The sequence below is a fragment of the Centroberyx affinis genome, unplaced genomic scaffold (genome assembly GCF_046629955.1).
Source record: "Centroberyx affinis isolate AG114_WGS23_722 - 3 ecotype Tasmania unplaced genomic scaffold, CSIRO-AGI_Caff_v1 ptg009740l_1, whole genome shotgun sequence".
Classification (NCBI taxonomy): Eukaryota; Metazoa; Chordata; class Actinopteri; order Beryciformes; family Berycidae; genus Centroberyx; species Centroberyx affinis.
The window spans coordinates 2,501-29,438 of NW_027284627.1; the positions used below are offsets into that span (position 1 = coordinate 2,501).

The 26,938-nt window shown below is 42.8% G+C and overlaps 1 protein-coding gene across 1 annotated transcript in view; it reads left to right on the forward strand.

Annotated features, from left to right (window-relative positions):
* The window catches only part of LOC139640535 (xylulose kinase-like), a 35,554-nt gene that overhangs the window by 1,307 nt on the left and 7,309 nt on the right, over positions 1-26,938 (forward strand). The window contains exons 3-7 of the mRNA XM_071514710.1: positions 1-38; positions 592-665; positions 966-1,062; positions 2,771-2,829; positions 5,887-5,974. The exon at positions 1-38 is cut by the window's left edge and continues 78 nt beyond it. Of these exons, the coding sequence (XP_071370811.1) occupies positions 1-38; positions 592-665; positions 966-1,062; positions 2,771-2,829; positions 5,887-5,974 (356 nt within the window). The remainder of the gene's footprint in view (positions 39-591; positions 666-965; positions 1,063-2,770; positions 2,830-5,886; positions 5,975-26,938) is intronic.

Sequence of the window (26,938 nt, forward strand, 5' to 3'; positions counted from 1 at the left end):
CCTCAGGGACACGCCCCTCGGAAACCATGGCAACATAGGTGAGGCTTCTTTCTTTCTTTCTCTCTTTCTTTCTTACCTTCCTTCCATCATTCTTTCCGCCCTTCCTTCCTTCCTCCTTCCTTCCTTCCTCCCTCTCTTCCTCCCTTCCTCTCTTCCTTCCTTCCTCCCTTCCTTCCTTCCTCCTTTCCTCCTCCCTTCCTCTCTTCCTTCCTTCCTTCCTCCCTCCCTCTCTCCCTCCCTTCCTTCCTCCCTTCCTTCCTTCCTCCCTCTCTTCCTTCCTTCCTTCCTTCCTTCCTCCCTCCCTCTCTTCCTTCCTTCCTTCCTCCCTCCCTCTCTCCCTTCCTCCCTCCCTCCCTCCCTCCCTTCCTTTCTTCCTCCCTCCCTTCCTTCCTTCCTCCCTTCCTCCCTCCCTTCCTCTCTTCCTTCCTTCCTTCCTCCCTCCCTCCCTCTCTTCCTTCCTTCCTCCCTCCCTCTCTTCCTTCCTTCCTCCCTCCCTCTCTCCCTTCCTTCCTTCCTCCCTCCCTCCCTCCCTCCCTCCCTTCCTTCCATCCTCCCTTCCTTCCTAACTGATTGGTTGCTTGGTGTTTCCAGGCTTTTATTTTGACACGATGGAGATCACACCGCCTGCAGTGGGAGTTCACCGCTTCGACCGAGACGACAACAAGGTTGGTAGAGAGAGAGAGAGGGAGAGAGAGAGAGAGAGAGAGAGACGGAGAGAGAGACAGAGAGAGAGAGAGAGGAAGAGAGAGAGGGAGAGAGAGTTGATGGAAGACATTTTCTACAAATCTCTGCTCCAGTTGTGGTTCAGTCTCCATGTTTAAATCTGTTGAATGTGTTTATTAGTAAAATGTGATGTTTTTTGTGTTCTGGATGGTTTTGGGAAGAGTTTTGATGTTTGATGAGTTTTGATGTTTTGATGTTTTGATGTTTTGATGTTTTGATGTTTTGTTGTTCCACTGGTCCAGGTGTCTTCAGTGTGTCCTCAGGCGGAGGTCAAGGCTCTGGTGGAGGGCCAGTTCCTGTCCAGGAGACTCCATGCTGAGAGGCTGGGATACAAGATCAGTAAGACCTGAAGACTCTGCCTGGATGAGCTGTGGAACATTTGGAGGAATATTATTTTAACAATAACAATAATAACAATAATAATAATAATAATATTAACTTTATTTGTATAGCACCTTTTATCAAGACTGTTTACAAAGTGCTTCACAAAATTAAAAAGGCATAAAAACAAAGAAATAAAAGGAGTAAAACAATAAAAACAATAGTAAAAAGGACAACAAAGGATACAATTTATATACACAGAAGTAAAAGAAAAAAAACACTAAATACATGTCATGTAATGCAGTTCAATCAGTTTGATTATTTAAAGGATAAGTCTGGTGTTTTTTAATGCATTTCTTACCGTCAACAAATCCTATGGAAACTAGCAGGGCACAGAGCTCCACCAAGGACTATAGTCCAGTCTGCTATGTATATGCAAATGTGCAACCAATATATGGATCCTCTCCAAAGTGTAATGGGTTCTTCCTTGGCCCATGCTACGCCCTTCCACCAAGTTTCATGAGAATCGGGCCAGTAGTTTTTCCGTAATCCTGCTGACAAACAAACAAACAAACAAACAAACAAACAAACAAACAAACGGCACCAAATACATAACCTCCTTGGCGGAGGTAAAAACAAAATGAGCAATGAATCTGTTTTGCCAACAAGTCTCATCCATGTAGCTGCTGCCCAGTGAAGCCTCGTGTCCCAGCAGCCATAGAACTCCATTGTATTAAAAAACTATTAATACAATGAAATATGTTCTGCTGCATATTTCATCACCACCATGCACCGGGCCGGACCACTTTTTCCTCAAACAGCTTAATAAGCCGACTGTAAACACGTTTTCCATCTCAGGAAAGTAGTTCCGTAGCACAGAAAATAGTCCCCGGTAGGGCTGGGCAATATATCGATATCGTGATATGAGACTAGATATCGTCTTAGATTTTGGATATCGTAATATGGTGATATGGCATAAGTGTCTTTTCCTGGTTTTAAAGGCTGCATTACAGTAAAGTGATGTCATGGTCTGAACTTACCAGACTGTTCTAAAGCAGGGAAGGAAACCCTGTCTTTGCATTTTAGTGCTTGTGACATCTCACATGTGGCTTTGACTTACAACTGAACATTTAGCTTAGCCCACTTCGTAGAAAATACCGAGATATATATTGTGTATCGCCATTCTGCCTAAAAATACCGAGATACAATTTTTGGTCCATATCGCCCAGCCCTAGTCCCCGGCATAATGAAGAATTTGTTCCCGTTTGAATTTGATTTGGTAAAAACTACAACAGCCTGACTTCTCATGGTAACAGTTAACAATTTTTAAAATGTAAACTCTGTCTTTGTGAGCTGAATTTAAAGGTTTTCAGCTTACAGTTGGAGCCAATGACTTCCGGGCTGAAGGCTAAAAACGGAACATGGGAAGTCAGAAAGTAACGAGAGGAGAGCAAACACATTGTTGATGTTGTTATTTTCATAGGATTTGTTGACGGTGAGAAATGTATTTAAAAACACCAGCTGTATGCTTTAACATACATACATTACATACATTACATTTATACATTACATATGTGAGCTATATTGTGATATACTGTTTATTGATATAGAAAAAAAATCATAATATTGATTTCAACCATATCGCCCAGCTCTAACATTAATTAATTTTTCTGTGTGTGTGTGTGTGTGTGTGTGTGTGTGTGTGTGTGTGTGTGTGTGTGTTCAGTTCCTGGGACCAGAGTGCTGGCAACAGGAGGAGCCTCTTCTAACAAGGACATTCTTCAGGTTAGTGTGTGTGTGTGTGTTCCTCTCTCTCTTTTTCTCCCTCTCTCTCTCTCTCTCTCTCTCTCTCTCTCTCTGCCTCTCTCTCTCTCTCTAGGGATCCCATTAGTGTATCACTTTATTATATTATTATTATTATTAAAGTATTATTATTAATACTATTAATACTTCAGTAAGGCTCTAATTAGTTTTCCGGAAGGAAGAGCTGCGGCTGAGAGGGAGAAAGTCTCTCTAATTGGTTGGTTATGGTGAAATGTCAGAGAGAGAGCGAGAGAGAGAGAGGGAGAGAGAGAGAGAGACAGACAGAGAGAGAGGGAGAGAGAGAGACAGACAGAGAGAGAGAGACGGTCAAATCTACAAGTTCAGCTGGAAGAAAGTTTTACACACTGGGAATATGTCAGTTTGAGAAAATGGACATTTTAGTTTTGTGTTTTTAGGTAAATTTCTGCCTGGTGTGCTTGACACAGCTGCTATAAAAATGCATACATTAACTATCTGTAGTTGTTTATGATGTTTGTTTTATATATTTTATGAAACTACAGTAGTTCTAGAAGCAAAATATTTAAGCGATATCACACTGGAGGTCGTGCTGCTGTGCTGTGTATCAGCCGGCTGTGACTCACTCCAGATCGGCCAGATCCTGAATCACAGCCAGATGACGTCGTGATCCGCTTTGTTTCTCCTCACAGGAAGCTCCAGGCAGCTTCACAGACTCTGTGATCAGCCTGGTCAAGGTCACATCACAACAGCTGTGAGGCGGAGTGATACACAGTACAGCGTCCCACTGCTGTCATACTGTATATCAGCACTCATGGAATGCCTCTTGTCCAATCAGATTGCTCGACCGGAACTAACTGTTGTATAATATAATATCAACCAATTGGCCCTTCCTAAGTCCCGCCCCTTTTCGCTCTGTGCTCCAATAACAGTTGAGTTAATGTAAAGTCACATTACATTGGTGTCACAATCTTCACATTGTCGCGGGGGGGGGGGGGCGGGACAGGGGTCGCAGGGGCCCTTAGTTACTGTTGCTAGGTCGGACAAGTTTGACAAAAAGAAACATGGCGATGCCGGTTCCCTTTAGCCGGGTGCCGCAGTGTGTTAGATGGTTTCTAGGCGTCAGGCAGTATAGCTTCAAGAAGCCGACAGCAACACAGTATGAGATGGAAGGATATATTCACAATGTTAACTTTAATGAACAAGGCAAAACAACGCGAATTGAGGCTAACTCCTCTTGATGTAGCTATACGTTAGCTAGCTAGCGTTTTGCTAACATTAGCTAACTTAAGATGTGATTATATACAATGTAATGTGTCCGTGAAGACTGTGACACCAATATAATGTGACTTTACATAGTGATGTTACCTTTGAACAGACGTAGGTGTCCTTGGTGATGGAGCTTTACATCGGACAAACTTTGTTTTGGGTTTTGGGAATGGAATAAACTCAACTCCTCCCACACGGTCTGGGTATGGAGTGTCACTTTCACAGCTCCCCCAGACACGTCTTTTAACCATCTTCAAAATTTGGTTTTCCTTTCAACATAGACGAGCCTAGCACACAGCATATCAGGAAAGGGGAAAGTTGACCGAGGTTCTGCCGGGTACCAAGCTTGCTCAACTCTTATTGGAGCACAGAGAGAAAATGGGAGGGACTTAGGAAGGGCCAACTGATCCCGCCAGTCAAAATGAGCATTTTCACCTGAGATGCCTTGACTCGTGTTGTTTTTCTTCTTTCTGTTTTAACAGGAAAATTACAAGCTAATAAACAGTTGAGTCAATATTGATGAGTGTAGGGGCTGTTTGTCAAAATAGTTTTCTTCAAAATAAAAACTTAAGGCCACTGAGGCACCATGTCAGTTGGGTTGTACTCAGGCAATTTAAGAATCCTTTGTCCAGGCAAGATCCATGTTCAGGTTGACTTTATTTTTCCAGTTCAAAAGCAAACATACATGTGTTCATCATGCTGCCTCTCTCTCGCTCTGGTAAAAAAAACCTTCCTGTCCCTTGCTGTCCCTTCCTGTCCCTTCCTGTCCCTTCCTGTCCCTTCCTGTCCCTTGCTGTCCCTTCCTGTCCCTTGCTGTCCCTTCCTGTCCCTTGCTGTCCCTTCCTGTCCCTTCCTGTCCCTTCCTGCTGCGTCACCTGACACTGACACACCTGACACCTTTATCCTGCTGTTCACCCAACCAGTGCTTGGTCTGGTGCTCAGTGCCCCTAGTGTCTACAAAAATAAAATACAAACAAATGCAAAATAACAAATAATAATAATGAAATCATCAAACTAATGAAATAGCTCCTACAATGAGTTTCATTCCAAAACTAGAAGGAGAGCACAGACCTCCACCAAGGCTCCTGCTGTTATCACTTGTTCATGAGTCGGATCCGGATCCGGATCCGCTCCAAAATGTAACGGCTTCTCCCTCGGCCCAGGCTGCACCCTTCCACCAAAAATTGGGAAATTGGGAATTGGGCCAGTAGTTTTTCCATAATCCTGCTAACAGACAAACAAACAAACAAACAAACAAACAAACAAACGACACTGAAAACAGAATGAAACATCTGTCTGCTGCTCAGACAAACGGCTGTAAAAACATAAAACTCAAACTAATTGAATATTATTCAGCAAATTTGAGCCGTTTGCTCAAGGGAAGCAATTATCTGTGGTTTTGAAATATTAATTGATTTTAATAATTTACATGTTAATGAGCATCAGGTAACTATTTGTTTTTCTTTGTTTCTTAATTTTTTTATTTTTTATTTTATTTTCCCCTTTCAGGCTGGTTTGCTCGATTAATAAATTAGAGAAGCCTGGAGGAGCAGATACTCATTATTTATAGAAAAAACATGTTCTCACATTTATCTTCCTCTCTCTCTCTAACCCCCCTCTCTAACCCCCCTCTCTCTCTCTAACCCCCCTCTCTCTCTCTCTCTCTAACCCCCCCTCTCTCTCTCTAACCCCCCCTCTCTCTCTCCCCCCCTCCCTCTCTCTCTCTACCCCCCCCTCTCTCCCCCCTCTCTCTCTCTAACCCCCCTCTCTCTCTCTGCCCCCCCCCCCTCTCAGGTTCTGTCAGATGTTTTTAACGCTCCAGTCTTCACCATCGATGTGTCGAACTCTTCCTGTCTGGGTTCAGCCTACAGAGCGCTGCATGGTGAGACACATACTGACACATACTGACACATACTGACACATACTGACACATACTGACACATACTGACACATACTGACACATACTGACACATACTGACACATACTGACACATACTGACACATACTGACACATACTGACAGTACTACAATACAACAGTACTACAGTACTACCAGTACTGATAATACTACCAGCACTGATAATACTACCAGTACTGATAATACTACCAATACTGCTGATACTACCAAGACTACCGGTACTACCAATTCTAGCAATACTATCAATAAAATCAGTAGGCTGCTACCTGAATTCCCCTCTGGATCAATAAAGAGCATCTTATCTTATCTTAGTACTACAGAACCAATACTACCAGTACTACCAATACTGCTAAGACTATTAATACTTCCAATACTACTCATACTGCCACTATTGCCAATATTACCCGTTCTTCCAATACTACAAATACTACTACTGATACTACCAATACTACTACCAGTCGTATCAATACTACATTTCCATGACAGTCTGAGTATTGCAGTACTACTAGTGACAGTGATTCTGAGTAAAGGAGAGGTGTGTGTGTGTGTGTGTGTGTTCATCTTCATCTCCTCTCCTTCATCTTCATCTCCTCTCCTTCATCTTCATCTCTCTCCTTCATCTTCATCTCTCCTCCATCTTCATGTCCTCTCCTTCATCTTCATCTCCTCTCCATCTTCATCTCCTCTCCTTCATCTTCATCTCTCTCCTTCATCTTCATCTCTGCTTCATCTTCATCTCCTCTCCTCCGTCTTCATCTCCTCTCCTTCATCTTCATCTCCTCTCTTCCATCTTCATCTCCTCTCCTTCATCTTCATCTCCTCTCTTCCATCTTCATCTCTCTCCTTCATCTTCATCTCCTCCCTTCCATCTTCATCTCCTCTTCCATCTTCATCTCCTCTCTTCCATCTTCACCTCCTCTTCCATCTTCATCTCCTCTCCTTCATCTTCATCTCCTCTCTTCCATCTTAATCTCCTCTCCTTCATCTTCATCTCCTCTCTTCCATCTTCATCTCCTCTCCTTCATCTTCATCTCCTCTCTTCCATCTTAATCTCCTCTCCTTCATCTTAATCTCCTCTCTTCCATCTTCATCTCCTCTCCTTCATCCTCATCTCCTCTCCTTCCTCTTCTTCTCCTCTCCTTCCTCTTCATCAATAAGGGATCAAAACTTTCACCTGGATTCACCTGCTCTGCCTGTTTGATGACAGATTATTTTAATGCTTTAATGTGAAGCACTTTGTAAACTCTAGTACTATATAAAGTTATTATTATTATTATTATTATTGATAATGTTTGGTCCACTCAGTGGGTAAAAATCACAGCAGTAGAAAATAATGAGACAAAGAAAAATCTGCAGCAGGGTTTGTTTCTGTTTCTGTTATTATGAATGCTAATTTATTCCCCAGAGAGCCGTCCCAGACAAAAACTGGATTCATAATCATAGTAGTATAATAATAATAATAATGCTCTTTATTTGTACAGCATTTTCAACTACAAGGCAGTTACAAAGTGCTTTACATGGGAGTAAATAAAGAAAAAAGCATCTTGGGGAAATGAAATGTTGCTTTTTTTCCCCTTTGGTGTGATTTCCATGTCAGGCTGAGTCCTGCAGTCCTGCTGTGACAGTGATCCTGAGGAAAGGAGAGGTGTGTGTGTGTGTGTTCATCTTCATCTCCTCTCCTTCATCTCATCTCCTTTCCTCCATCTCCATCTCTTCTTCATCTTCATCTCCTCTCTTCCATCTTCATCTCCTCTCCTTCATCTTCATCTCCTTCATCTCCTCTCCTTCATCTCCATCTCCTCTCCTCATCTCCATCTCCTTCATCTCCATCTCCTCTCCATCTTCATCTCTCTCCTTCATCTCCATCTCCTCTCCTCTCCTTCATCTCCATCTCCTCTTCATCTCCATCTCCTCTTCTTCATCTTCATCTCCTCTCTTCCATCTTCATCCCAGACAAAAACTGGATTCATAATCATAGTAGTATAATAATAATAATAATAATGCTCTTTATTTGTACAGCATTTTCAATTCCAAGGCAAAGTTACAAAGTGCTTCACATGGGAGTAAATAAAGAAAAAAGCATCTTGGGGAAATCAAACGCTCTTTTTTTTTTCTCCCTTCGATGCGATAAACAACATGTTTCCACTGAGAGCCTCAGAGCTGCAGCAGACAGACGGAGGATGAACACATGAAGCAGCAGCAGCAGCACTGCGTGATAAATGCATGAAGGGATCGCTCACCTGTCCTCTGACCTCCAGGCCCGTGAGCCAATCAGCACGCAGCACGCCGCTCTCCAGTCCACACAGTCTACCTTTTTGGATATTGAAGCATCAGTCGTGTGGGAAAGCTTAAAAAAAGACACTCTCTTCGTATGAACGGCTCCTCGTTCCTCACGCCGCTCCCGCATGCATATTTGATGCGCCGCTACATATTTGAGCGCCTACACACGCTCGCCGTTCGGGGGTCCGTGCGGCGGCTGGCGGCTGGCGGCTGGCGGCTGGCGGCTGGCGGATGTTCGCTATCTCACTACCCAGTCTGTTTCATGTCGAGCGGAGGGGAATCTTTTCATCTGGCTTTATGAAGACATGCTGCCGACAGTAAAAGCCCTCCGCGGAGCCGCTCAGACATACGGAGGGGGAACGGGGCGATGAATAAATTTACCCGGGAAATACTTGAGAGAGAGCGCAGGGGGGACGCTCCGTTTATCTTTATATGGAGAGAGAGAGAGAGAGAGAAACGGCGGCTTTAATGCCTCTAAGTGTCTGGTGTGATAAGGCCGGTCCGCCGCCAGCTGCTCAAACAGAGAGAGGGTTAATGTGTAGTTTTAATAGTCGAAGGAGATCAATATTCAGACTTAACTTCATTTAGATTCTGACAGTTTTTTGTATTCTTTTTTATCAGCATGTTGAAGACATATGGGAGATTTCTCTCTGAGCTCTGTGTTCCAGCAGAGTAAATTTGATCTACAGAATAAGAAACACTAAAGGAGGACTGGACTGGGTTGGTTGTTGTAGATGTAAGGCAGGATGTGCTGTATACGCAGAGCGGGGAGTCTCTACAGTGGCTGCCACGGTGTTCAGTATTAATGCAGGCAGCCGGTCTTATGAAATTTGGTGAAATGAGCACGATGTTTTAAAATGCAAATAATGAGCTCTGTGCAGGAAAAAGAGAGAAAAGTTGTTGTTTTTTTCCCCAGCAGGAGAGGATCAGGAGGAGACGGGACGAGAAAGAGGAAGTAGTTTGGCAGTGGACAGTCAGGGTGTGGAGGTCAGAGGTCGGAGTAGGGCTGGGCGATAATTCAATATTATCGTTTATCGTCTTTCAGTGGAATCATATCATGATGATATGAAGATATTTTAATATCGTGACACATTTCTGCTGTCTGAATTGATGATGACAAGCAAATTTTACTTAAAAACTCATAAAATGAGGTATGGTAGGAATATTATTTGAATATTTCAGTTTTGTTTGACATCACACCTAACATCACCATTCGGTTTAATGAGATGAACATTAATTTGATTATTTAACGTGATTTTGCATACATGAACCATATCGTGATATATATTGATATTGAGAAAAATCCTTGATTGATTGATAATCATGAGATTGATTTCAACCATATCGCCCAGTCCTAGGACGGAGGTCGGATGGTTCAATTCCCAACTCATAACAAGTTTTCATTTACTGAACTGTGAGCAAAACCTGAAGCCAACTTTTATTCGTCTCACCTTAATCTAAGTCTGAGTTTCCTAACCATAATCCCCATAATAATAATAATAAACTTAACCCTAACCAAAGTTGTTTTACTTGTCTTAATCTTGCATAGCCAGACCTCCGTCTCAAACTGACGGAGGTCTGGAGAACTTCTCGTCAGAAAACGTTGGATCAGAGACCCTGCAGGTCCAGAGGAGCCGTTCGATTGGCTCAGAGTTTGAAAACGTGACACAGTCTGTCTTTTTTTGCTTTAGTTACACTTACGATAAAAATGGATGAAAACTTTGACTTCAGACTTGCTTGTCAGCAGTTTGCTCTCGACATCAAACTGAGTGGATGAAGCCTTTGCAGCTTCTTAGCTCCAAAACAGGGATGGAGACGCTTTTTACCGGCAGGCTGCGGTAAAAGTTTGATTCATCAAACCTGGCCGACAGCCTGTGATGCATTATGGGAGAAAGAAATGTGTAGATTTAGCTGTCTGTCCTCTCAGGTCAGTAATGGTGGATCAGGAAGCCGTTCTGATCGAAGTTCAGAGGAAGACGTGAAAATAACGAGTGGGGAATGTTCTAGTTGTTAGTAGGAAACACAAAGGTGAGCAGCAGCGCCAGGCTCCGCCCCTAGTGTTATTTTATTGGTCTGAAGCTTGATGACAGCCCACAGAGGCTCCGCCCTTTTCTAACCAACTGCTCTGCTTGAATCGCTCCAGACCTCCGTTTTGTTTTACACAGGTCTGACTACGCAAGATTATACTTAAATTAAACTTAACCGACAGCTAACCTTTAAAGGTCCACATGGTGTAAATCAGGCTTCCCCTCTCCTCTGTAGTGATAAAGGAGTTGGATGGTCTATCTAAACATGGTGAAAGTATCAAAACTAAATCCACACAATCCATATTAGTGCAGCGAGCCTCTAAACGAGCCGTTTGGACTTCCGTAACTTTGTGACGTCACAAAGGTTCGCTCATTATCATTTCTGTAAGAAATAATAGACTAACAAAGTGTTTTTTTCAAAGCGGTTGAGCGGTTGTCATTGTTTATTACCGGAGAGTTTTCCCTACCTGTAGCCGCCGGGCCGCGGCGTCTCACGTTTCACTCTGGAAACGGTTAGCCAATCAGAACAGAGGGTCAGTCGTTAATATTAATGAGCCTTAAAGACACGGAGACAGAAACGGCCTGTTCTTGGTAAGGCTCAGAGAGATGCTGGAAAATGAACGTGGAGAAATGGATTGAGAGTGTTTTTGGTTCATGACACCACACACACAGCTTTGAATGGACAGAAAGACACAAAATAAAACTGAGTGCAGAATATGGAGCTTTAATAGAGAGTAGATGGCAGGACGGCAGGTTCTCCATGGCTCCATGCAGCAGGATCAGGATCTTTACTCTGGCTCGAACTGGAGCATTAAAGGAACTGGAACCTTCCTTCCTGCCATAGTTACCACTATAAATAAAGCCCACTGGATTGGATCCTTGTCCCTGCTTGTCCAGTTAATTTCCACTTTGATAAACACATGATGAAATACACCACAAATCAGACATGAAAATCTCCAATCCTTTGATACTGAGCTAGTTCAAAGAGTGAACACAGCATGAGGCCAGAGAGAGAGATTGGAGAAGATAGAGAGAGAGAGAGAGAGAGAGAGAGAGAGAAATGGAGAGGACAGAGAGGAGAGAGAGAGAGAGGAGAGGGAGAGACAGAGGGAGCGAGAGGCTATCAACGGCAGGGAAAATGAAAAACGTGTACATACTCTGAATTTTTATGGGAGAAACTGTGTGTTAAAGGAATAGTTCACCCCAAAATGAAACTTCAGTCATCCTCTCCTCTCCCATGCAGCTGAAACTCGGTGCAGTTTGTTAGTCCACATCAGGCCCTGAGCTCCACAGAGGAACGGCCTAGAAGCTTCTCCAGAACAACTGAAGCTGCTGGACCTGACTTGACCCGACTTCAAAACAGAACAGAAAATAACCAAATCGGAGTTACAGGGTTTTGACCCCACATCTGACTTTTTTATTGTTTGTAAAAGTTTGCTTCCAAGTGCGCTGAATTGTTATAACAATGGAACAAAAACGTTTCAAAAAGCGTAGTTTTTTTCTTGGTGCAAGATCTACAAGTTATATCGACTTATATTAGATTTATATAGAGCACACATTCAATATTTATTATACATACTGTACATTTAGTCCGCTCATATCGCTTCTTCAGAGGCTCGTGAAGAAAGACCGTGTTCACGCTGTTTCTACCACCGACACCGAGAGTCCAGACTCCTATGGTGTTGCAAGCTTATCCATTTACAATTATTGCATTCATACTAATATGAATCATTACGGATGATTGGCCGAGGTCAATTTTCATCCAGATTATTCTGTATTACCCACTGAGCGGTTTTATGTTGATTAGCCGTGTAAGACGTCTGAATGGTTGGACGTCCAGGCTAAAATCAAGCTGCATAGGTAAAGTGAAACTTTTTCATCTTGTACATATGGACTAGGTGCATTTTTGATATTACAGCATTCATGCATTGTTATTATGCTTCTTCTTTATGTTCTGCATGGTCAAACTGGGGTACAGATGGCCGGGATCCCGGGCGATATGAGAGCTAAGCGTAGACATGTTGATGCCGTCCAGTGCTCAGTGGGTAGAGAGCGTGTTTTGGCATATGCATGAAATGCTGTCATGCTGCTGGCTGCTACTCAGTGAAGCACGCCTGTGGGCTCGGTCATTAAGTGTCGTAGTATTCCCTTATTCAAGATACTACTACTACTACTACTACTACTACTACTACAAGATACTACGTGCTGAGGATTGGCTCATAATTGCAGCATATTCATTTTGTCTGGCTCTTTCTTTTGGAAAAAAAATCTCCGCTAGCTGCAAAATTTTCAGATGAAAAACGGCTTGGCCTCCTAGCCACCTAGCTACATTTTCAGCCGGCTTAACGATCTGAACGCAGGACTTCAGGTCTTCAGCCTCTCTGATAAAATTGAAGCATGGATCAGAAAACTCTCTTTGTGGCAAACTCATCTGGACAATGATAACTTTGAGGCTTTCCCATTATTGGATGATTGATTGAGAACAATGTGTCAGAAGCTGACTTTGTGGTTGTCGGGGCTCATCTCAGTGGAATGCAAATGCAGTTTGGTGAGTATTTTCCAGAAAACCAGGCAGTGTCTGGTCCAGATGAGTGGATCAGAAACCCATTGGCAGTGACAAAGTTGATAGGAATGTCATTGTCAATCAAAGTCATTGATTGATATGGCAGCTGATGTGGTTCTGAAGCAGAGGTTCACGGAGAGGCCTCTGGCCGACTTTTGGATATCATTAGCCCCCTTTCCACTGGAGGCCAAAAGCCTAAGAACTTTGGCCCAGGAACTCTAGCCTGGAACTTCAGCGCTGGGCTAAACTTGTTAAAGTGTTTCCACTGAGCAACCTGGTCCCTGCGTAACCATGACAACTAACTTACACAACTGCTTGTCATCAAACATGGCAGACAACGCTGGCCCGTTGCTGTGTTTTACAACATGCTGGATTTTGCTGCCATCAGTGCATGTGTGCTGTACCGGAGCTGCATGAGTAACAGCATCCCCAGAAGGGACTTCATGCTTCAGCTGGCCCAGGAGCTGTGCGCAGAGTGGATGGCGTCAAAAGAGGCGCCGCGCGTGTCCGTGCCCCTCGCTGGTACAGAAGAGCAGAATGCAGAAGAGGAGAAGACGAGGATGACCTGCATGGTGAAGGCACAACGCAAGCAAAATAAAACCTTCGCCAAGTGCCTGAAGTGCAGGAAAGCGGTCTGTGGAAAATGCAGTCAAGGTGCTGAATGTCTGTTCAAAGTGTGTTTGAGGGACACGTAGGCTATAATCACGTGTTCAAATGTTCAAATTTAGCCTTCTCACAAACGTTCCTTGTGTGTAAAAAATTAATGAAATGAAATGAGCTTTAAAAAGCTTTAAAAGCTTTAATGGTTACCTCAAGTTTCTTGGTGATGTTCTCTCATTCACACATTGTTGAAATGCATTAATAAATTAAATAGGTGAAATTGTGCGCTTGACTTTGTCATGTCAATTTTGTTGCGACATTAAATCATCCATGCGGCGGTTGTTTATTGTTATTATTATGGCTTTATTATTGTCCATTTGGGGTAGGCTATTTAGGGTAGTTTGGTCATTTAAATAACATGGGTTATATCATTATGTGATGAATGTCGTTTTATAATATCACACCACCCAAATATGCAAATATTTTCTTCTAATACCCATTTTCAGTGTCATTTTAGACTGATTTATACTGACCTCCATAAGCGATTAGCGTTCTTAAAGATACTTAGATTATAAAACAAGAGGACCAAAACCATTTTGCGACTTGAGACATTCATTTGTGAAGACAATTTGTACTAGAAATGCGGTAGCCAGGCGCACGGGTAAATTTTACCCGTTGGCGGTAGGTATACAGCGACCCCTGGCGGTTCTAGTGTTAAGCCAGCCAATAGGCTGCAAATATACCTGTAAAGGGCATTGTATTCAGCCGGCTGGATTCAAACCAAAACAGTATACATGAGAGATCAGCTGGAAGTCACTCCTTTGTTATTGTGACATCACAATGATAGAACTGAACTGTGCAGACATTATACTAATGAAGCATTATGATGTCACTCTTCAGAACTCTGGAGTTCTAGACCTCCAGAATATATACAGTAACTCTGAGTTTGAGTGTCATTTCTCATTTGAACTTCTGACAGTCAGCAGAGAACAAGACAACTTCAAGACATCAAGAACTTTCAAATCCAGAGCATTGACATTCTTCTGATTTTCAACGAGTTACCCTGCAGCTGATGGCTCAGAAAACTCCTGCGGTTAAGGTGGATGCTGTTGAGGACATGGAATGGCTGCCATGTCCCCAGTCCTCCAACAATCCTGGAGCTCAGACAAAGTCCAGCTCCACCTCTGTCTCGAGGGGACAGAAGGTTAAGAGTGATGCAGTTGAGGACATGGAATGGCTGCCATGTCCCCAGTACTCCAACAATCCTGGAGCTCAGACAAAGTCCAGCTCCACCTCTGTCTCGAGGGGACAGAAGGTTAAGAGCGATGCAGTTGAGGACATGGAATGGCTGCCATGTCCCCAGTACTCCAACAATCCTGGAGCTCAGACAAAGTCCAGCTCCACCTCTGCGTTGAGGAGAAAGAAGGTTAAGAGCAATGCTGTTGAGGACATGGAATGGCTGCCATGTCCCCAGTACACCAACAATCCTGGAGCTCTGACAAAATCCAGCTCTACCTCTGTCTCGAGGGGACAGAAGGTTAAGAGCGATGCTGTTGAGGACATGGAATGGCTGCCTCTTTCCCAGTCCTCCATCATGCCACCAGTGAACCCAACCTTCATCATATCACCGTTCACTGGAGGAAAGTCCAGCTCCAGCCGTGCCCTGAAGGAACGGAAGCCCTCAGAAAAGTACAAACAGAGGGAAGGGTCAGATCTAGAGCCACCTGCAAAGAGGAGAAAGACCAGGCATTCCAGCCTGGAGTCAGCCTCAACCCCCTGCCTTCAGGACTTCAAGCAAGAGGCGCTGGAAGAGTCTTCTCCACCACTGAAAAGGAAGAGACACCTTCAGGACTTCAAGCAAGAGGCACTGGAAGAGTCTCCACCACTGAAGAGGAGGAGAACTGACTGAAGAGTCCAGCTCCACCTCTGCCTTCGGGGGACAGAAGGTAAAGAGCGATGCTGTTGAGGACATGGATTGTCGGCCTCTTTCCCAGTCCTCCATCATGCCACCAGTGAACCCAACGTTCATCATATCACCGTTCACTGGAGGAAAGTCCAGCTGCAGCCGTGCCCTGAAGGAACGGAAGCCCTCAGAAAAGTGCAAACAGAGGGAAGGGCCAGATCTAGAGCCACCTGCAAAGAGGAGAAAGACCAGGCATTCCAGCCTGGAGTCAGCCTCAACCCCCTGCCTTCAGGACTTCAAGCAAGAGGCGCTGGCAGAGTCTCCTCCACCACTGAAAAGGAAGAGACACCTTCAGGACTTCAAGCAAGAGGCGCTGAAAGAGTCTCCTCTACCACTGAAAAGGAAGAGACGCCTTCAGGACTTCAAGCAAGAGGCACTGGAAGAGTCTCCTCCACCACTGAAGAGGAGGAGAACTGACTGAAGAGTCCAGCTCCACCTCTGCCTTCGGGGGACAGAAGGTAAAGAGCGATGCTGTTGAGGACATGGATTGTCGGCCTATTTCCCAGTCCTCCATCATGCCACCAGTGAACCCAACGTTCATCATATCACCGTTCACTGGAGGAAAGTCCAGCTCCAGCCGTGCCCTGAAGGAACGGAAACCCTCAGAAAAGTACAAACAGAGGGAAGGGCCAGATCTAGAGCCACCTGCAAAGAGGAGAAAGACCAGGCATTCCAGCCTGGAGTCAGCCTCAACCCCCTGCCTTCAGGACTTCAAGCAAGAGGCGCTGGAAGAGTCTCCACCACTGAAAAGGAGAACTGACTGAACAGTCCATCAATAATTGGACTGTTTAAGGAGAACAGTATGATACATTTTCTGTTCTAAAATAAACACGTTAAATATAGTATACAGTATTTATTGTAGTCATTACATTACACTGTAAAAACAAAAAAGTTGAGAAAACTCTAAATTTCAAGGCAACTTACTGCCAAGTAAGTTTTGTTTTGCCAACTAATAATACTTTGTTCAGATAAATTACTTTTCTTCTGTAAAATATATATCATATATATATATATAAATAATATCTCCAAATTTGTCAGGTGAACTCATTAATGTAAATTAGGGTATGAACTTAATATTTTAAATTACAACTCAGAATGAAAAATACAGGTTACAGCTCGGTTGAAATGTTTATTTCAACTAAAGCAGAATACAGAGCTTTTAAACATTTACAAACATTTAATTCCTTCAAATAAAGAATCATGTAATTTAAGTGTTTATGACTGTTTTCAAAACGTAAGAAAGAAAGTAATTAAGTGGTAGTAATTAGTGTCCATCAATTGAATAAAAATGTATTTGTATAATTCATGTTAACAATTGAAGTACCTCCCCAGATAACAATGACTTGTCAGCCCAACGGCGGCCCATCGTAGACACTTTCGTTGGCAGAACGTTGGCAGCCGCTGTCCCGCCAACGTTCTTTTGGCCGCTGGCATTATGTCGGCCCAATGTCGTATTGTCAACAGATGTGAATGTGGTTTGGGTAGCTTTTGCATTACTTAGCTTATGATGAAAGACAAATGAAAAGAAAAAATCAAATCACAGGCTTTATTTAGGCTACAGATCAACAGTAACAGTAACCATATATCACATATTAGCAGTTACCTTGGCTGAGTGTTGATCGCATAACAGTTGTTCCAATGAAAAGTAGCTAATTAAAGGTAGTTTAGTGCTCCAGCTAGACGACAGTTGAGATAGTTAGCTTGCTTGTTGAGAACTGCAGCAATGGTCGCTAAGGAGCTGTTGATTTGAACTGAGTTGATTTGAATGTATACATTCTAATCAATGTTCATTTAGCACAAGTCTAAGAATTTACCAGTGATGAGGACACTTAAGTACATTTCAATTAATTTATAAAAGAAAAGCTCTCACAGAGGAATAACATTAATTTGATTGTAGCCTAGGTAAAGGTGCAGGTACATCCAACTTGAATCAGGAGCCCCTCCATCCATGTGCTTTGCTGACCTTTGCGTTTGTTTAATTTCCTGTGTGAAACAAAGTCATCTAGTCATGAGCACTGTGCTAGATTTTATTATTAGCCTACTACTACTAATAATAATAATGATAATAGTAATAAACATATGTTTACATTCTATGTGTATGTATTTTCTTTTTTTTTAAAATGACAGTGCCGTGATATAAAAGCTATAAAAGTGGTGAGTGAAGTTGGAAAGAATCATGACAAGAACAGTTTGCATATATGATCATGTATGAAGTATGTAGTAATGTAGTAGTAGTAATAAATAATCATAAATGTAAATCATACAGGCCCAACTACGTCTTCAGCTGCCGACCATTGCCACCGTTGGGCCAACGGGTCAATGCTGTCTGGGTCTGTACACTAGCAAACACCTGCAAACAGTTTCCTTTTAAAATTAAATTCAAACTAATCCAAGCCACAGCAGAATAACTTGCCCTGCAAAAAATGAGAAGCTGTCCAGTGATTTTAACTTGTTTCCAGATCTATCAAGCTTATTATATGATATTTTTAGTAAAAAGTAAACATTTTTGGTAAAATTATCTGCCAGTGCAGTAAGATGATTTCACTTAAAAAAAAAAAAAACTAAAATAAGCTTGAGCGCCATCTTCATTTGACATTTGACAAAGTACATCTAAACCTGATACAACTCCATCAAATCTGACAAAAGATATCTAAACCTGACACAAGTCCACCTAAATCTGACAAAGTAGATCTACGAATGACAAAGGCGGCTGAGGATGTCCTAAAATGGCCACTGAACTCCAGTTCGACAGTCCAACCGCATCGCCTTGTTTACTGCTGTGTCTGCAGAGCCTTGTCACCAGTCACTACAGGTGCTGATGTCAGCCAAAGACAGCGCACCTCGGCTGTTGACGGTGTAACATTATAAATCGCGTCATTGACCATCACACACCTTTCGAGTCAAGACTAAAGACTTAAGATAATGTTAAACATGTTTGATTTTGTCATAACGGTCAAGACAAGAAAAAGACTGCACCAAGACGGCTCTGACTGAGTTTTCCACCTAACGACTGTGGTGACGGGACAACAGCCGTGATTTTATTCCGACTCAGAAATTTGTCTAAAACTGCAAAATCTTTCCAATGTTGTCTACTGTAAGGTCAGCATAAGTTCGGCTAACACCACAAATAATTAATTTCCAGTCCTGGGTATCACTATAACTTTTTGGAAGAAAACGTATTTTTAGATGCATAGATTAAAATAATCGTCGATGAATCGATTATTCAAATAATGATTAGTAGCAGCTGTAGTGAATATCTTGAAATTTTGGGCTAACTCCTTCCCAAAAATCATAAGCACAGAAAAGAACAAACAGCTTGCACATGACAGCTAAGGCGCACCTGTGATTGAGGGAATATTTCAAATCTCCTGCTGTACTCACCAGACCGGTCCTGAAAAGCTTCTTCGAATCCTCACAAACAAATAGGGGTAGACCTTCCAGGGACGTCCTCCTTCGGTGTAGTGCAATGTCAGATGTCTGAAAATCAGAAAACAAAAGAAACCAATAGTCTATTGGTTAGAGCAGTGATGACCGTTTAAAAATTATTTAAAAAAATATTTTAACTGGTGAATGTTTTAGTTTCAACAAGGGATGTCAATGGTTAACCACCAAGAATATTTTTGACCGGTTACGCATGTCGGCCTATAGGTTAATTTGCATACACACTCCGCTCAACTAGCAGTGTGAGCAGAGCTGCCAACTCTCACGCATTGACCAAGAGACTCACGCAACTGACACTTTTCACACGCTCTCACGCCACAAGTCCATTTTCTCACGGTCGTGAAAAACAAATTCATAACTGATAACGTCGCGGCGCGAAAAGAGACACTGACAGCAGGACAGACGAGACAGAGCAGCAGAGTTATTCAGACCATCGGGGGGGAAAGCGAGAAATATACACAAATCTATTATATTGTAATTTACTCTGCTGCTCAGAGTAACCCCAGTCAGCGGCTCTTCTGCGTCTCTCCCTCTCCTCTCAGGCAGGAGTGAGAGTGAGTTGCTATGGTTACGGGGACGCTCTGTGTCTGTCGCTCTGAAACTTTTTCACGATTCCGAATAATAGGTTTTTAGGTTATTATGCCTATGCAAAATCATGAATGTAAACACCTCAATGCTGAAATCTAGTAATATAACATAATATAAAAAGCTAATTAAGTCAATGGAGCGCCAGACTAAAAGGAAAGCGGCACTTGTATTTCACGTCATTAAGCGTTTTTTCTTAAAAATTAACCGGTTAGTTACTGGTTAAATCGAAAGCAAAATTAACTGAAACTGACATCCCTAGTTTCAATTAGATTGAGCCAGCAGGGCTGTGTTTTATGTAAAAAAAATGTGCAGCCTGACCCTCGTTTGAAGGGAGCAGTTAAGGAAGGAAGGGAGCAGCGAGGGAGGAGGGGATTTTCTTGTTGTATACTTTCAAATTCTCGGCTACCCCAGCTTTAGGGGGCGTGTCCACCAAAGCGTTTTTTCCTGATGCCAGCGTATTTTTTGAATTGTTTGCAATGGGAGCGCCGCGTATTTACACTAAGCTACAAATGCCAGCAGCCTGACGAGGCCCTGAGCGTGTGCACGTTTGCCGTTTTTTTTCTGGTCGCTGAGAGTTGAAAAATGTTCAACTTTGGGTAAAACGCTGCACTCGTCACTGTCACTTTTTACCCAGCCGTCCAATCACAGTGGAGGAGGGGCGGGACAAATACCACAAAGACCAACCGTCACATCCTACATGTCCAACGACAACAATGGAGGAGAAATTAATACTGCTGGTCTCTGAGTCACCATGTCTGTACCAGATGACATCCCTATCACAATATCAACATGAAAAATAATGCTTGGAGGAACATTTTGTTCGCCATGGGTCTGTCAGGCAGGCAACAGTCAGCTACAGTCAGCCAGCTGATCGGGAAAATGTCCAAAGTAGCGTAGCTTGCTAACTGTAATTAAATTTAATTATTATCCGTCCTCTCTCCCTACGTGTTTCAGCCTTCCCTTCATCCAGAGCAAGGGCCAGAGCAAGTACTCTACTTTGTGCCGACATGTTTACTTCCACGGATATTCCGTATCATAGCAACCAAAGCATCTCAGCTGAAAAAACGCTGCGCCTCCCAAGCGCTCCCAAGTGCTCCCAGCTGGCCGTTTTCAGAAGAGCGCCTGGCGTTTTCAAATCGAATTGATGTAACTTAAATGTTCATTTTCTTTTCACCATTGCTGGTTCTTATATTGCTGTATACTATGAAAAATATCAAATTCATTCATCAACGTTAAATTATTTTTCCCTCCTTAAAGTGGATACAGACAACTTTTCATCTTTCCCCCCGTTGTCCCCTCTAGTGTTTCCAAGTGGTTTTGTTGTTGTTTGCTCCGCTGTCTCAAAGACACCAGATCTCTTTCTGTTAGAGTCTAGCTCTGTGCAACAGAACAAACCATCTGTCTGCTTATCAACTCCTTGATCAAAACACAATATAGTAACTTTCACCACTGCTCATTTTAGAAAGGCCACTGCAAGAAAACCTGTTCTTTGTTTAGATCATCAAACGGACAACGGATCATTTTTTTGTTTCTGGCTGCTAGCGTTAGCGTTAGCTAGCGTTAGCAACATGGCTAACGTTGCTAATGCTAGCAGCCAGAAACAAACATAGGCTCTGTTCGAAACCGTTCCCTATTACAGAAATAGTGCACTATATAGTGTATCCGCCATTTTCTACTAGTGTCCGAATTCTCAACGGTTAATTTGATTCACTAAATATTCCACTATAAGATACCCACAATGCACTACAAATTGTAGTGAACAGACAGTGTACCCTACAATTTCTCCTGTATACCACAATGCAATGTGATCGTGTCTTACCAAAGAAGAAGAAACAGCTAGCTAACATGTTAGCTAATAGAAACTGGTCTATTTACCGGTTGACAGCGTTAGCAAATCAACAAAAGACGTATCAGACTCCTCATTCGAGTTTCCTCCGTTTTGAACCAAGAGCAGCAAAACTGCAGGAATCATCGTTACAGGTCAGCTGACTACTTTATCCACCAATACAGGACAGGAGGTGATATGAAAGCTTCTGCTAGTCATTAGCTCACAAGCTTGTTTACCAAACCAGAACAGCTTGCTGCCATTAGCAGACAGCACCAAAGTTGACAAAACCACACTTGCACATGATTAGAATTTCAACAATTTATTTGTAATTTAATGCTGAAAACTTGTCAAAATCAATACGACCTGAGTCCATTTCAACCTGCTGTCATGATGCTTGGTTTATTTACGTGAGTCTGGGCGCATCCCGGTGCGTCACACCAATATCCAGCGCATTTTTTTGACGCCATTATATTTACTGTAGTGTCCGAAATTTCGTTCGGTCGTTGCCCATATAGTTCACTATATGATAAACACTACATGGGGAATAGTGAGTGAGGGAATGAGTGAACCATTCCGAACGCAGCCATAGTTAGATGTTTGTTTTCTTTTGTTCCAGAAACAAACATAGATATTTGTGTCTGGCTGGTCCTGGCTTCCTTGTAGCTCCTGGTTCGTTTTCTGGCTGCTAGCAGTAGCGTTAGCAACATGGCTAACACTACCGCTACCGATAGCTACCAGGGAAAATCTTATCCTCCTCCTATCCTATTCCTCTTTTGGTTGCGCAATGATTGACGCACTTCCTTCGTGCCGTAAATGGAGCCTTCATTCTCCCGGGAGATCGTACCCGGTGGCAGACAGAATTGCACAGTGCAAGCAAGGCTTATAGGGAACCAATCTAAACGCTGATGGTGTCATTATTCTATAGCCATTACACTGTGCAATCAACATTTACTTCATAGTGATTAGTTAAAGCAAAAAAGTTGTCTATAGGGGGTTGTCTATAAGCTGATTTCTGAGCCTTTCAGAATGTCCCATGTGCGTGTGCCTGCTAGCCTGCCTTCTGATGGCTAATGGGAGATTAGGCCCTATACCAAACACTAGCAGAAAATTTCAGCATGTAAATGTAAAAGAACAAAGTGCACCACACAAAGAAAATACATTCTCGGTGTCTTAGGTTTCTCTTAGACAAAACGTGGCTGTCTACCATGCAAAGTACTTTCACGAGCAACGGTTAAACCGGGGGAATTTAAATTACGAATTCTGAATGGGAAAGCACTCGCTAGCTTTATTAGCATACGCTAATAGCCGCTAGCCGCGATGTTTTAGCATCGCGGCGGTGAAATTTGTGACATGCCATTTCAAGCTCTTACTGCACCGCGTCTCAATGCACTGCATATCACAAAATGTAAATTGGTCAAAACCGCTGACTATGAATAGTTCTATTTCATTCTTCCTGCCCAATATGCACCAACTAATGCTAGCTGCCTAGCTAGCAGCCACAGGGCTACCTCCATGAGCTACCTAGCTAACGTAGCAATAATTCAATTGCTGAAGCAGGCTAGATTACGTAAATTTACACATGTAATTAGAAAAAAAACAGCATCTGTAAAACTATTTAGATAAAAAAAAAAAAAACTCACCTTTTAGGCAACTAATAGGCCCTTTTCACGTGACGTCAGACAACTTTGGTTCTGACTTGAAGTGGTGTATGTTTGCTTCCGGTCGGAGCATGGAGTTCACCCAATCCCTTGTACATCTGCCACAAATACAGCTAGATGATGTACAACGACTTGCAGAAACATTTTCGCTTACGACACGTTCCAAACTCAAAGGCTACAAATTCGTCATTGAACGGTACCTGTTTGATTATGAAGGTAAGTGTTTTTGTCTTTTCTAGCCCTAGCGAAGCGTTAGCGTTAGCGAAGGTGCTGGGATAACGATAGCTGATATTATCAATCTGTTAGCTTTCTGTTTTGCAAGTAGAAAGTCTTTAGGCCCTATTCTTGATTAGGTTACTGTAGTACAGCCCGCAAATTCTTGTTGCAACCACTTCCATATTACTGCTGTTAGCTACAGAGTCTGGATTGTAAGATAAAAGTCAGTAACGTATTCATGGATAATGTTGCGCCCTTTCTCCCAAACATTGTATTGGAACACAGTCTCGAATGTAGTTGACGATGAGGTGGCAGTGAGAGGACGATGTCACAGGTCAATGAAGAAAAATGAGGCGGCTCATTACCTTCAGGTTTCTCAGATGAATAGTTCTCTAACATTATGATTAGAGAGTTAAGTTTTTTTTTTGCTACGGTTGCAGAGACTTTGCAGTATCCCACGAAGTTCCACTGTAGTTCAGTGTGTTTCTCAGTCTGATGTCAATGATTTTGTGTAGCTAAACTCCAAAAGACAACTTTCTACATATCTTTAAAAACAGAAGTGGGTTGTTTGAAGACAATATAGACTGAGAAAGATTCTGTGTTAATACAATTCAACACATAACAAACATAACAGTGAATAGCATTTATTACTTTTTATATAGGCCTTCAGTAGATATTATTATCTTTGGCAATTTATGATGAATTCTTAGTATCAGGGTTTGGGGCAGCTCAACAAACACTTTTAAAGGGAGAGTTATTTCGGACAGTTTGCATTACAAATATGTACCGCAAGGTTATAAGTGTTGGTGTCTGCTATAGTGTGAAAGGTCGGGTGACATTATTATGAAATCTAAATTAAACTTGACATATCTCACTTTTATGTCAGGGCCTCTTCCAGATCCTCATGTCATGGCCAGCGGGGAGAAACTGAAAGACATCCGTCCACAACCGGGGATATGCAAATTGCTGCACGGGCTTGAGGAACTTAATTTGGTGGACTCCAAATTTGGCCCACTGCCATTTGGGTCTGTGCTCTCTTACCAGTGCCCGCCTGAAATAAGTAGAAACATTATTAAACACCCTGGTGCCCCTGAGTTTCCTCAGTTGCCTGTTGACGGTTATAACTTTAAATTCCAAATAGATTTCCAGCCCAACTACAAGCAACAACGCCACATGGAGAGCCTAAAGGTGTCATGGGAGATCTCTGCTGCTATTGAAGCAGAAACCCGACAGCAGTCAGAATGCCAGCTGTGGACCCAGGTACGCAAACCCCAACTTACAGCCAGCAGATTCCGTGAAATATGCCATGTTCGCGGGTAGTCCTCCGCCAAAGCCTGGGCAGCCCGCTTTCTGAGAGGAACTCCTCAGACAGGCGCTATGAAAAGAGGGTTGGATCTGGAACCTGAGATACTGAGGCAATATTCAGATTTTTGTGGGATCATCATCTACCCTGATGCACCTCACCTTGGAGCCAGCCCTGATGCTAAAGTCTTCAGCCCAACAGAAACACCGCCATTTGGGCTGGCTGAAGTAAAGAGTTGCGATGTTGAAAATGTTGCAGAAGTTAAACACCTGATCACAGTTAAAGGCCAGGCCTGCCTTAAGAAGAGCCACAAGTACTATTATCAGGTTCAAGGCCAACTGGCCTTAAGCGGACTTCAGTGGTGTGATTTCATTACAGATACCCACACTGACTTCACAGTTGAGAGAATCTTTAGGGATGAGGAGATTATCCACTCAATGCGACAGAAGCTTGATAATTTCTATCATAACATCTACATGGATGTCTTCTTATGTTGTAAACCTTGAGGCAGAATTTTATAACGTAAATAGTTTTAGGTTAATGTGGAATGTGAACAAGTGATAATGTATGAAATTGATATAAGCAATTCCTGTTATATTCCTGTAAATACATTTTTTTTCTTTCAATGAAAAATTGTGAACTGCAATGAGAATAGTATGTGATTTTTAGATTATATTTTGAGCCACTATGGATGCTTTTTTATTAGTTTTTTCCTCCCCCCCCCCACTTATATTTTATTACCAAATGTGTAAATAAAAAAGATGCAAGTTTAAAAAATGTTCTTGTTCCTTTAATGTAAAAGATGTACATAGGCATTTTACTCTGGACAAACTAAATAAGTTACAAAAGTTTTTACAGAATGCTTCACAACATTAAGTTCATTAATGGCCATGAAAAAGTAATTACCCTTACCTTCATGCAAAATATAACATTAAAAAAAACTTAGAGGATAATTTCATATATATTTCATTTTCAATATAACCAATGAACATAACATTTGCGTAGCTCTTCTATTTACAGTCCACCTACAGTGCCAAACACAGCTAATTGCAGTAATGAATTAGGCTCATCCAAGACATTATTATTGACATTATGCAACAGCTGACCCACAGCTGATTGACTGATCCTACCATAGAAAGAGGAACAAGCCCATCCCATATATGGTCCTCCTTCACCCTGCGTATGGCCCTCTCTACTAAAATCCTTAGACGGGCAATAGCCTGGGTCTTCTGGGTGTCCTCCATGCTGAGCTGAGTAGATTTCCTCAGTGGAGGGATGATGAGTGTTGCCCCCACCTCTGACAGCATCTTCTCGATCAGAAAACCCTTGTCGGCCATTACTCCGTCTCTTGGCTGAAGTAACTGTAAGATATGTGATTTCCGAGTTATTTCTATATCTGAGATGGAGCCTGTGTACAGTTTGGATAGGAATGTGACAACCCCACATGGAGCGATGCCAATCAGACCTTTAAAGGTGGTGTGATTTTTATAGTTGGATAAAGTTTCGGACTGTAGTGAGATGGAGGATGCTGTTTCACAGCGGATCTCGGTGCAATATATTATCACTAGGGCTGGGTATCGTTTAAAAAATTACGATACCAGTACCAATACCAGTACCCTCAAAGTGATACCGATACCAATAGAGTACTTCATTCGATACCTTCTTTTTTACGTTTTGGTGGCATCTCGGCACGCTGAACTGCCAACTCCGTCACACACACCGCACTCGACTTCACCACCACAGACTGTATGGGTTGTAGCTGCGGTAGTGGGCCAATCACACATCGCATTAAATCGAAGAACACTTGGCGGTGATTGGCTCCGAGCAAAACCATACGAATAGTAAATTTTTTCTAGATCTGTGGACAGATACCCAGCCCTAATTATCACTCTGACCAGAGGGCAGTAGAGCTTGAACTTGCGATGAACGGGCCGAGGACGCTGATCGGCGGGTCGTGGAGCAGCCGGCCGGTCAGGGCGCAGTCGTGGAAGTAGATCCGGTGGATCTGCATGAAGTAGCGGTCGACTATCTGATTGGGCCAGAAGCAGTCCATCCTCAAGGCCACCGGGTAAGTGCAGTTGGTGAGTCCCCCAACACGGCAAAGACGCTGTCAGTTCTCTCCAGTGGTGGAACATCTGGATCCACAGTGTCAGAGGAGCACTGGTCCATTTCCTGTGTAAGCATGTGACCATGCAGCTGCAGAGTCCTCTTTCTCTCCTCGCTGATCAGCTCCATTTTAGCTGTTTCATAGCGGGACTCACAAGTGTCGTGGTGGCTTTGTAGCTTCTTCAGACGACACGTGACGATTTTTTGCCGTGTTCTCCAACTCAGGAGCAGATGCATTCATGACCTCACCAGCTTCAAGTTTGGACGGAGTGTTTAAGGTCTCCAAGTGGGCTCTAGGGCCATCATCCTCGTGTTCTTTGGCATCCATTCTGGATTTCAATTTCTAGTGACAAAACT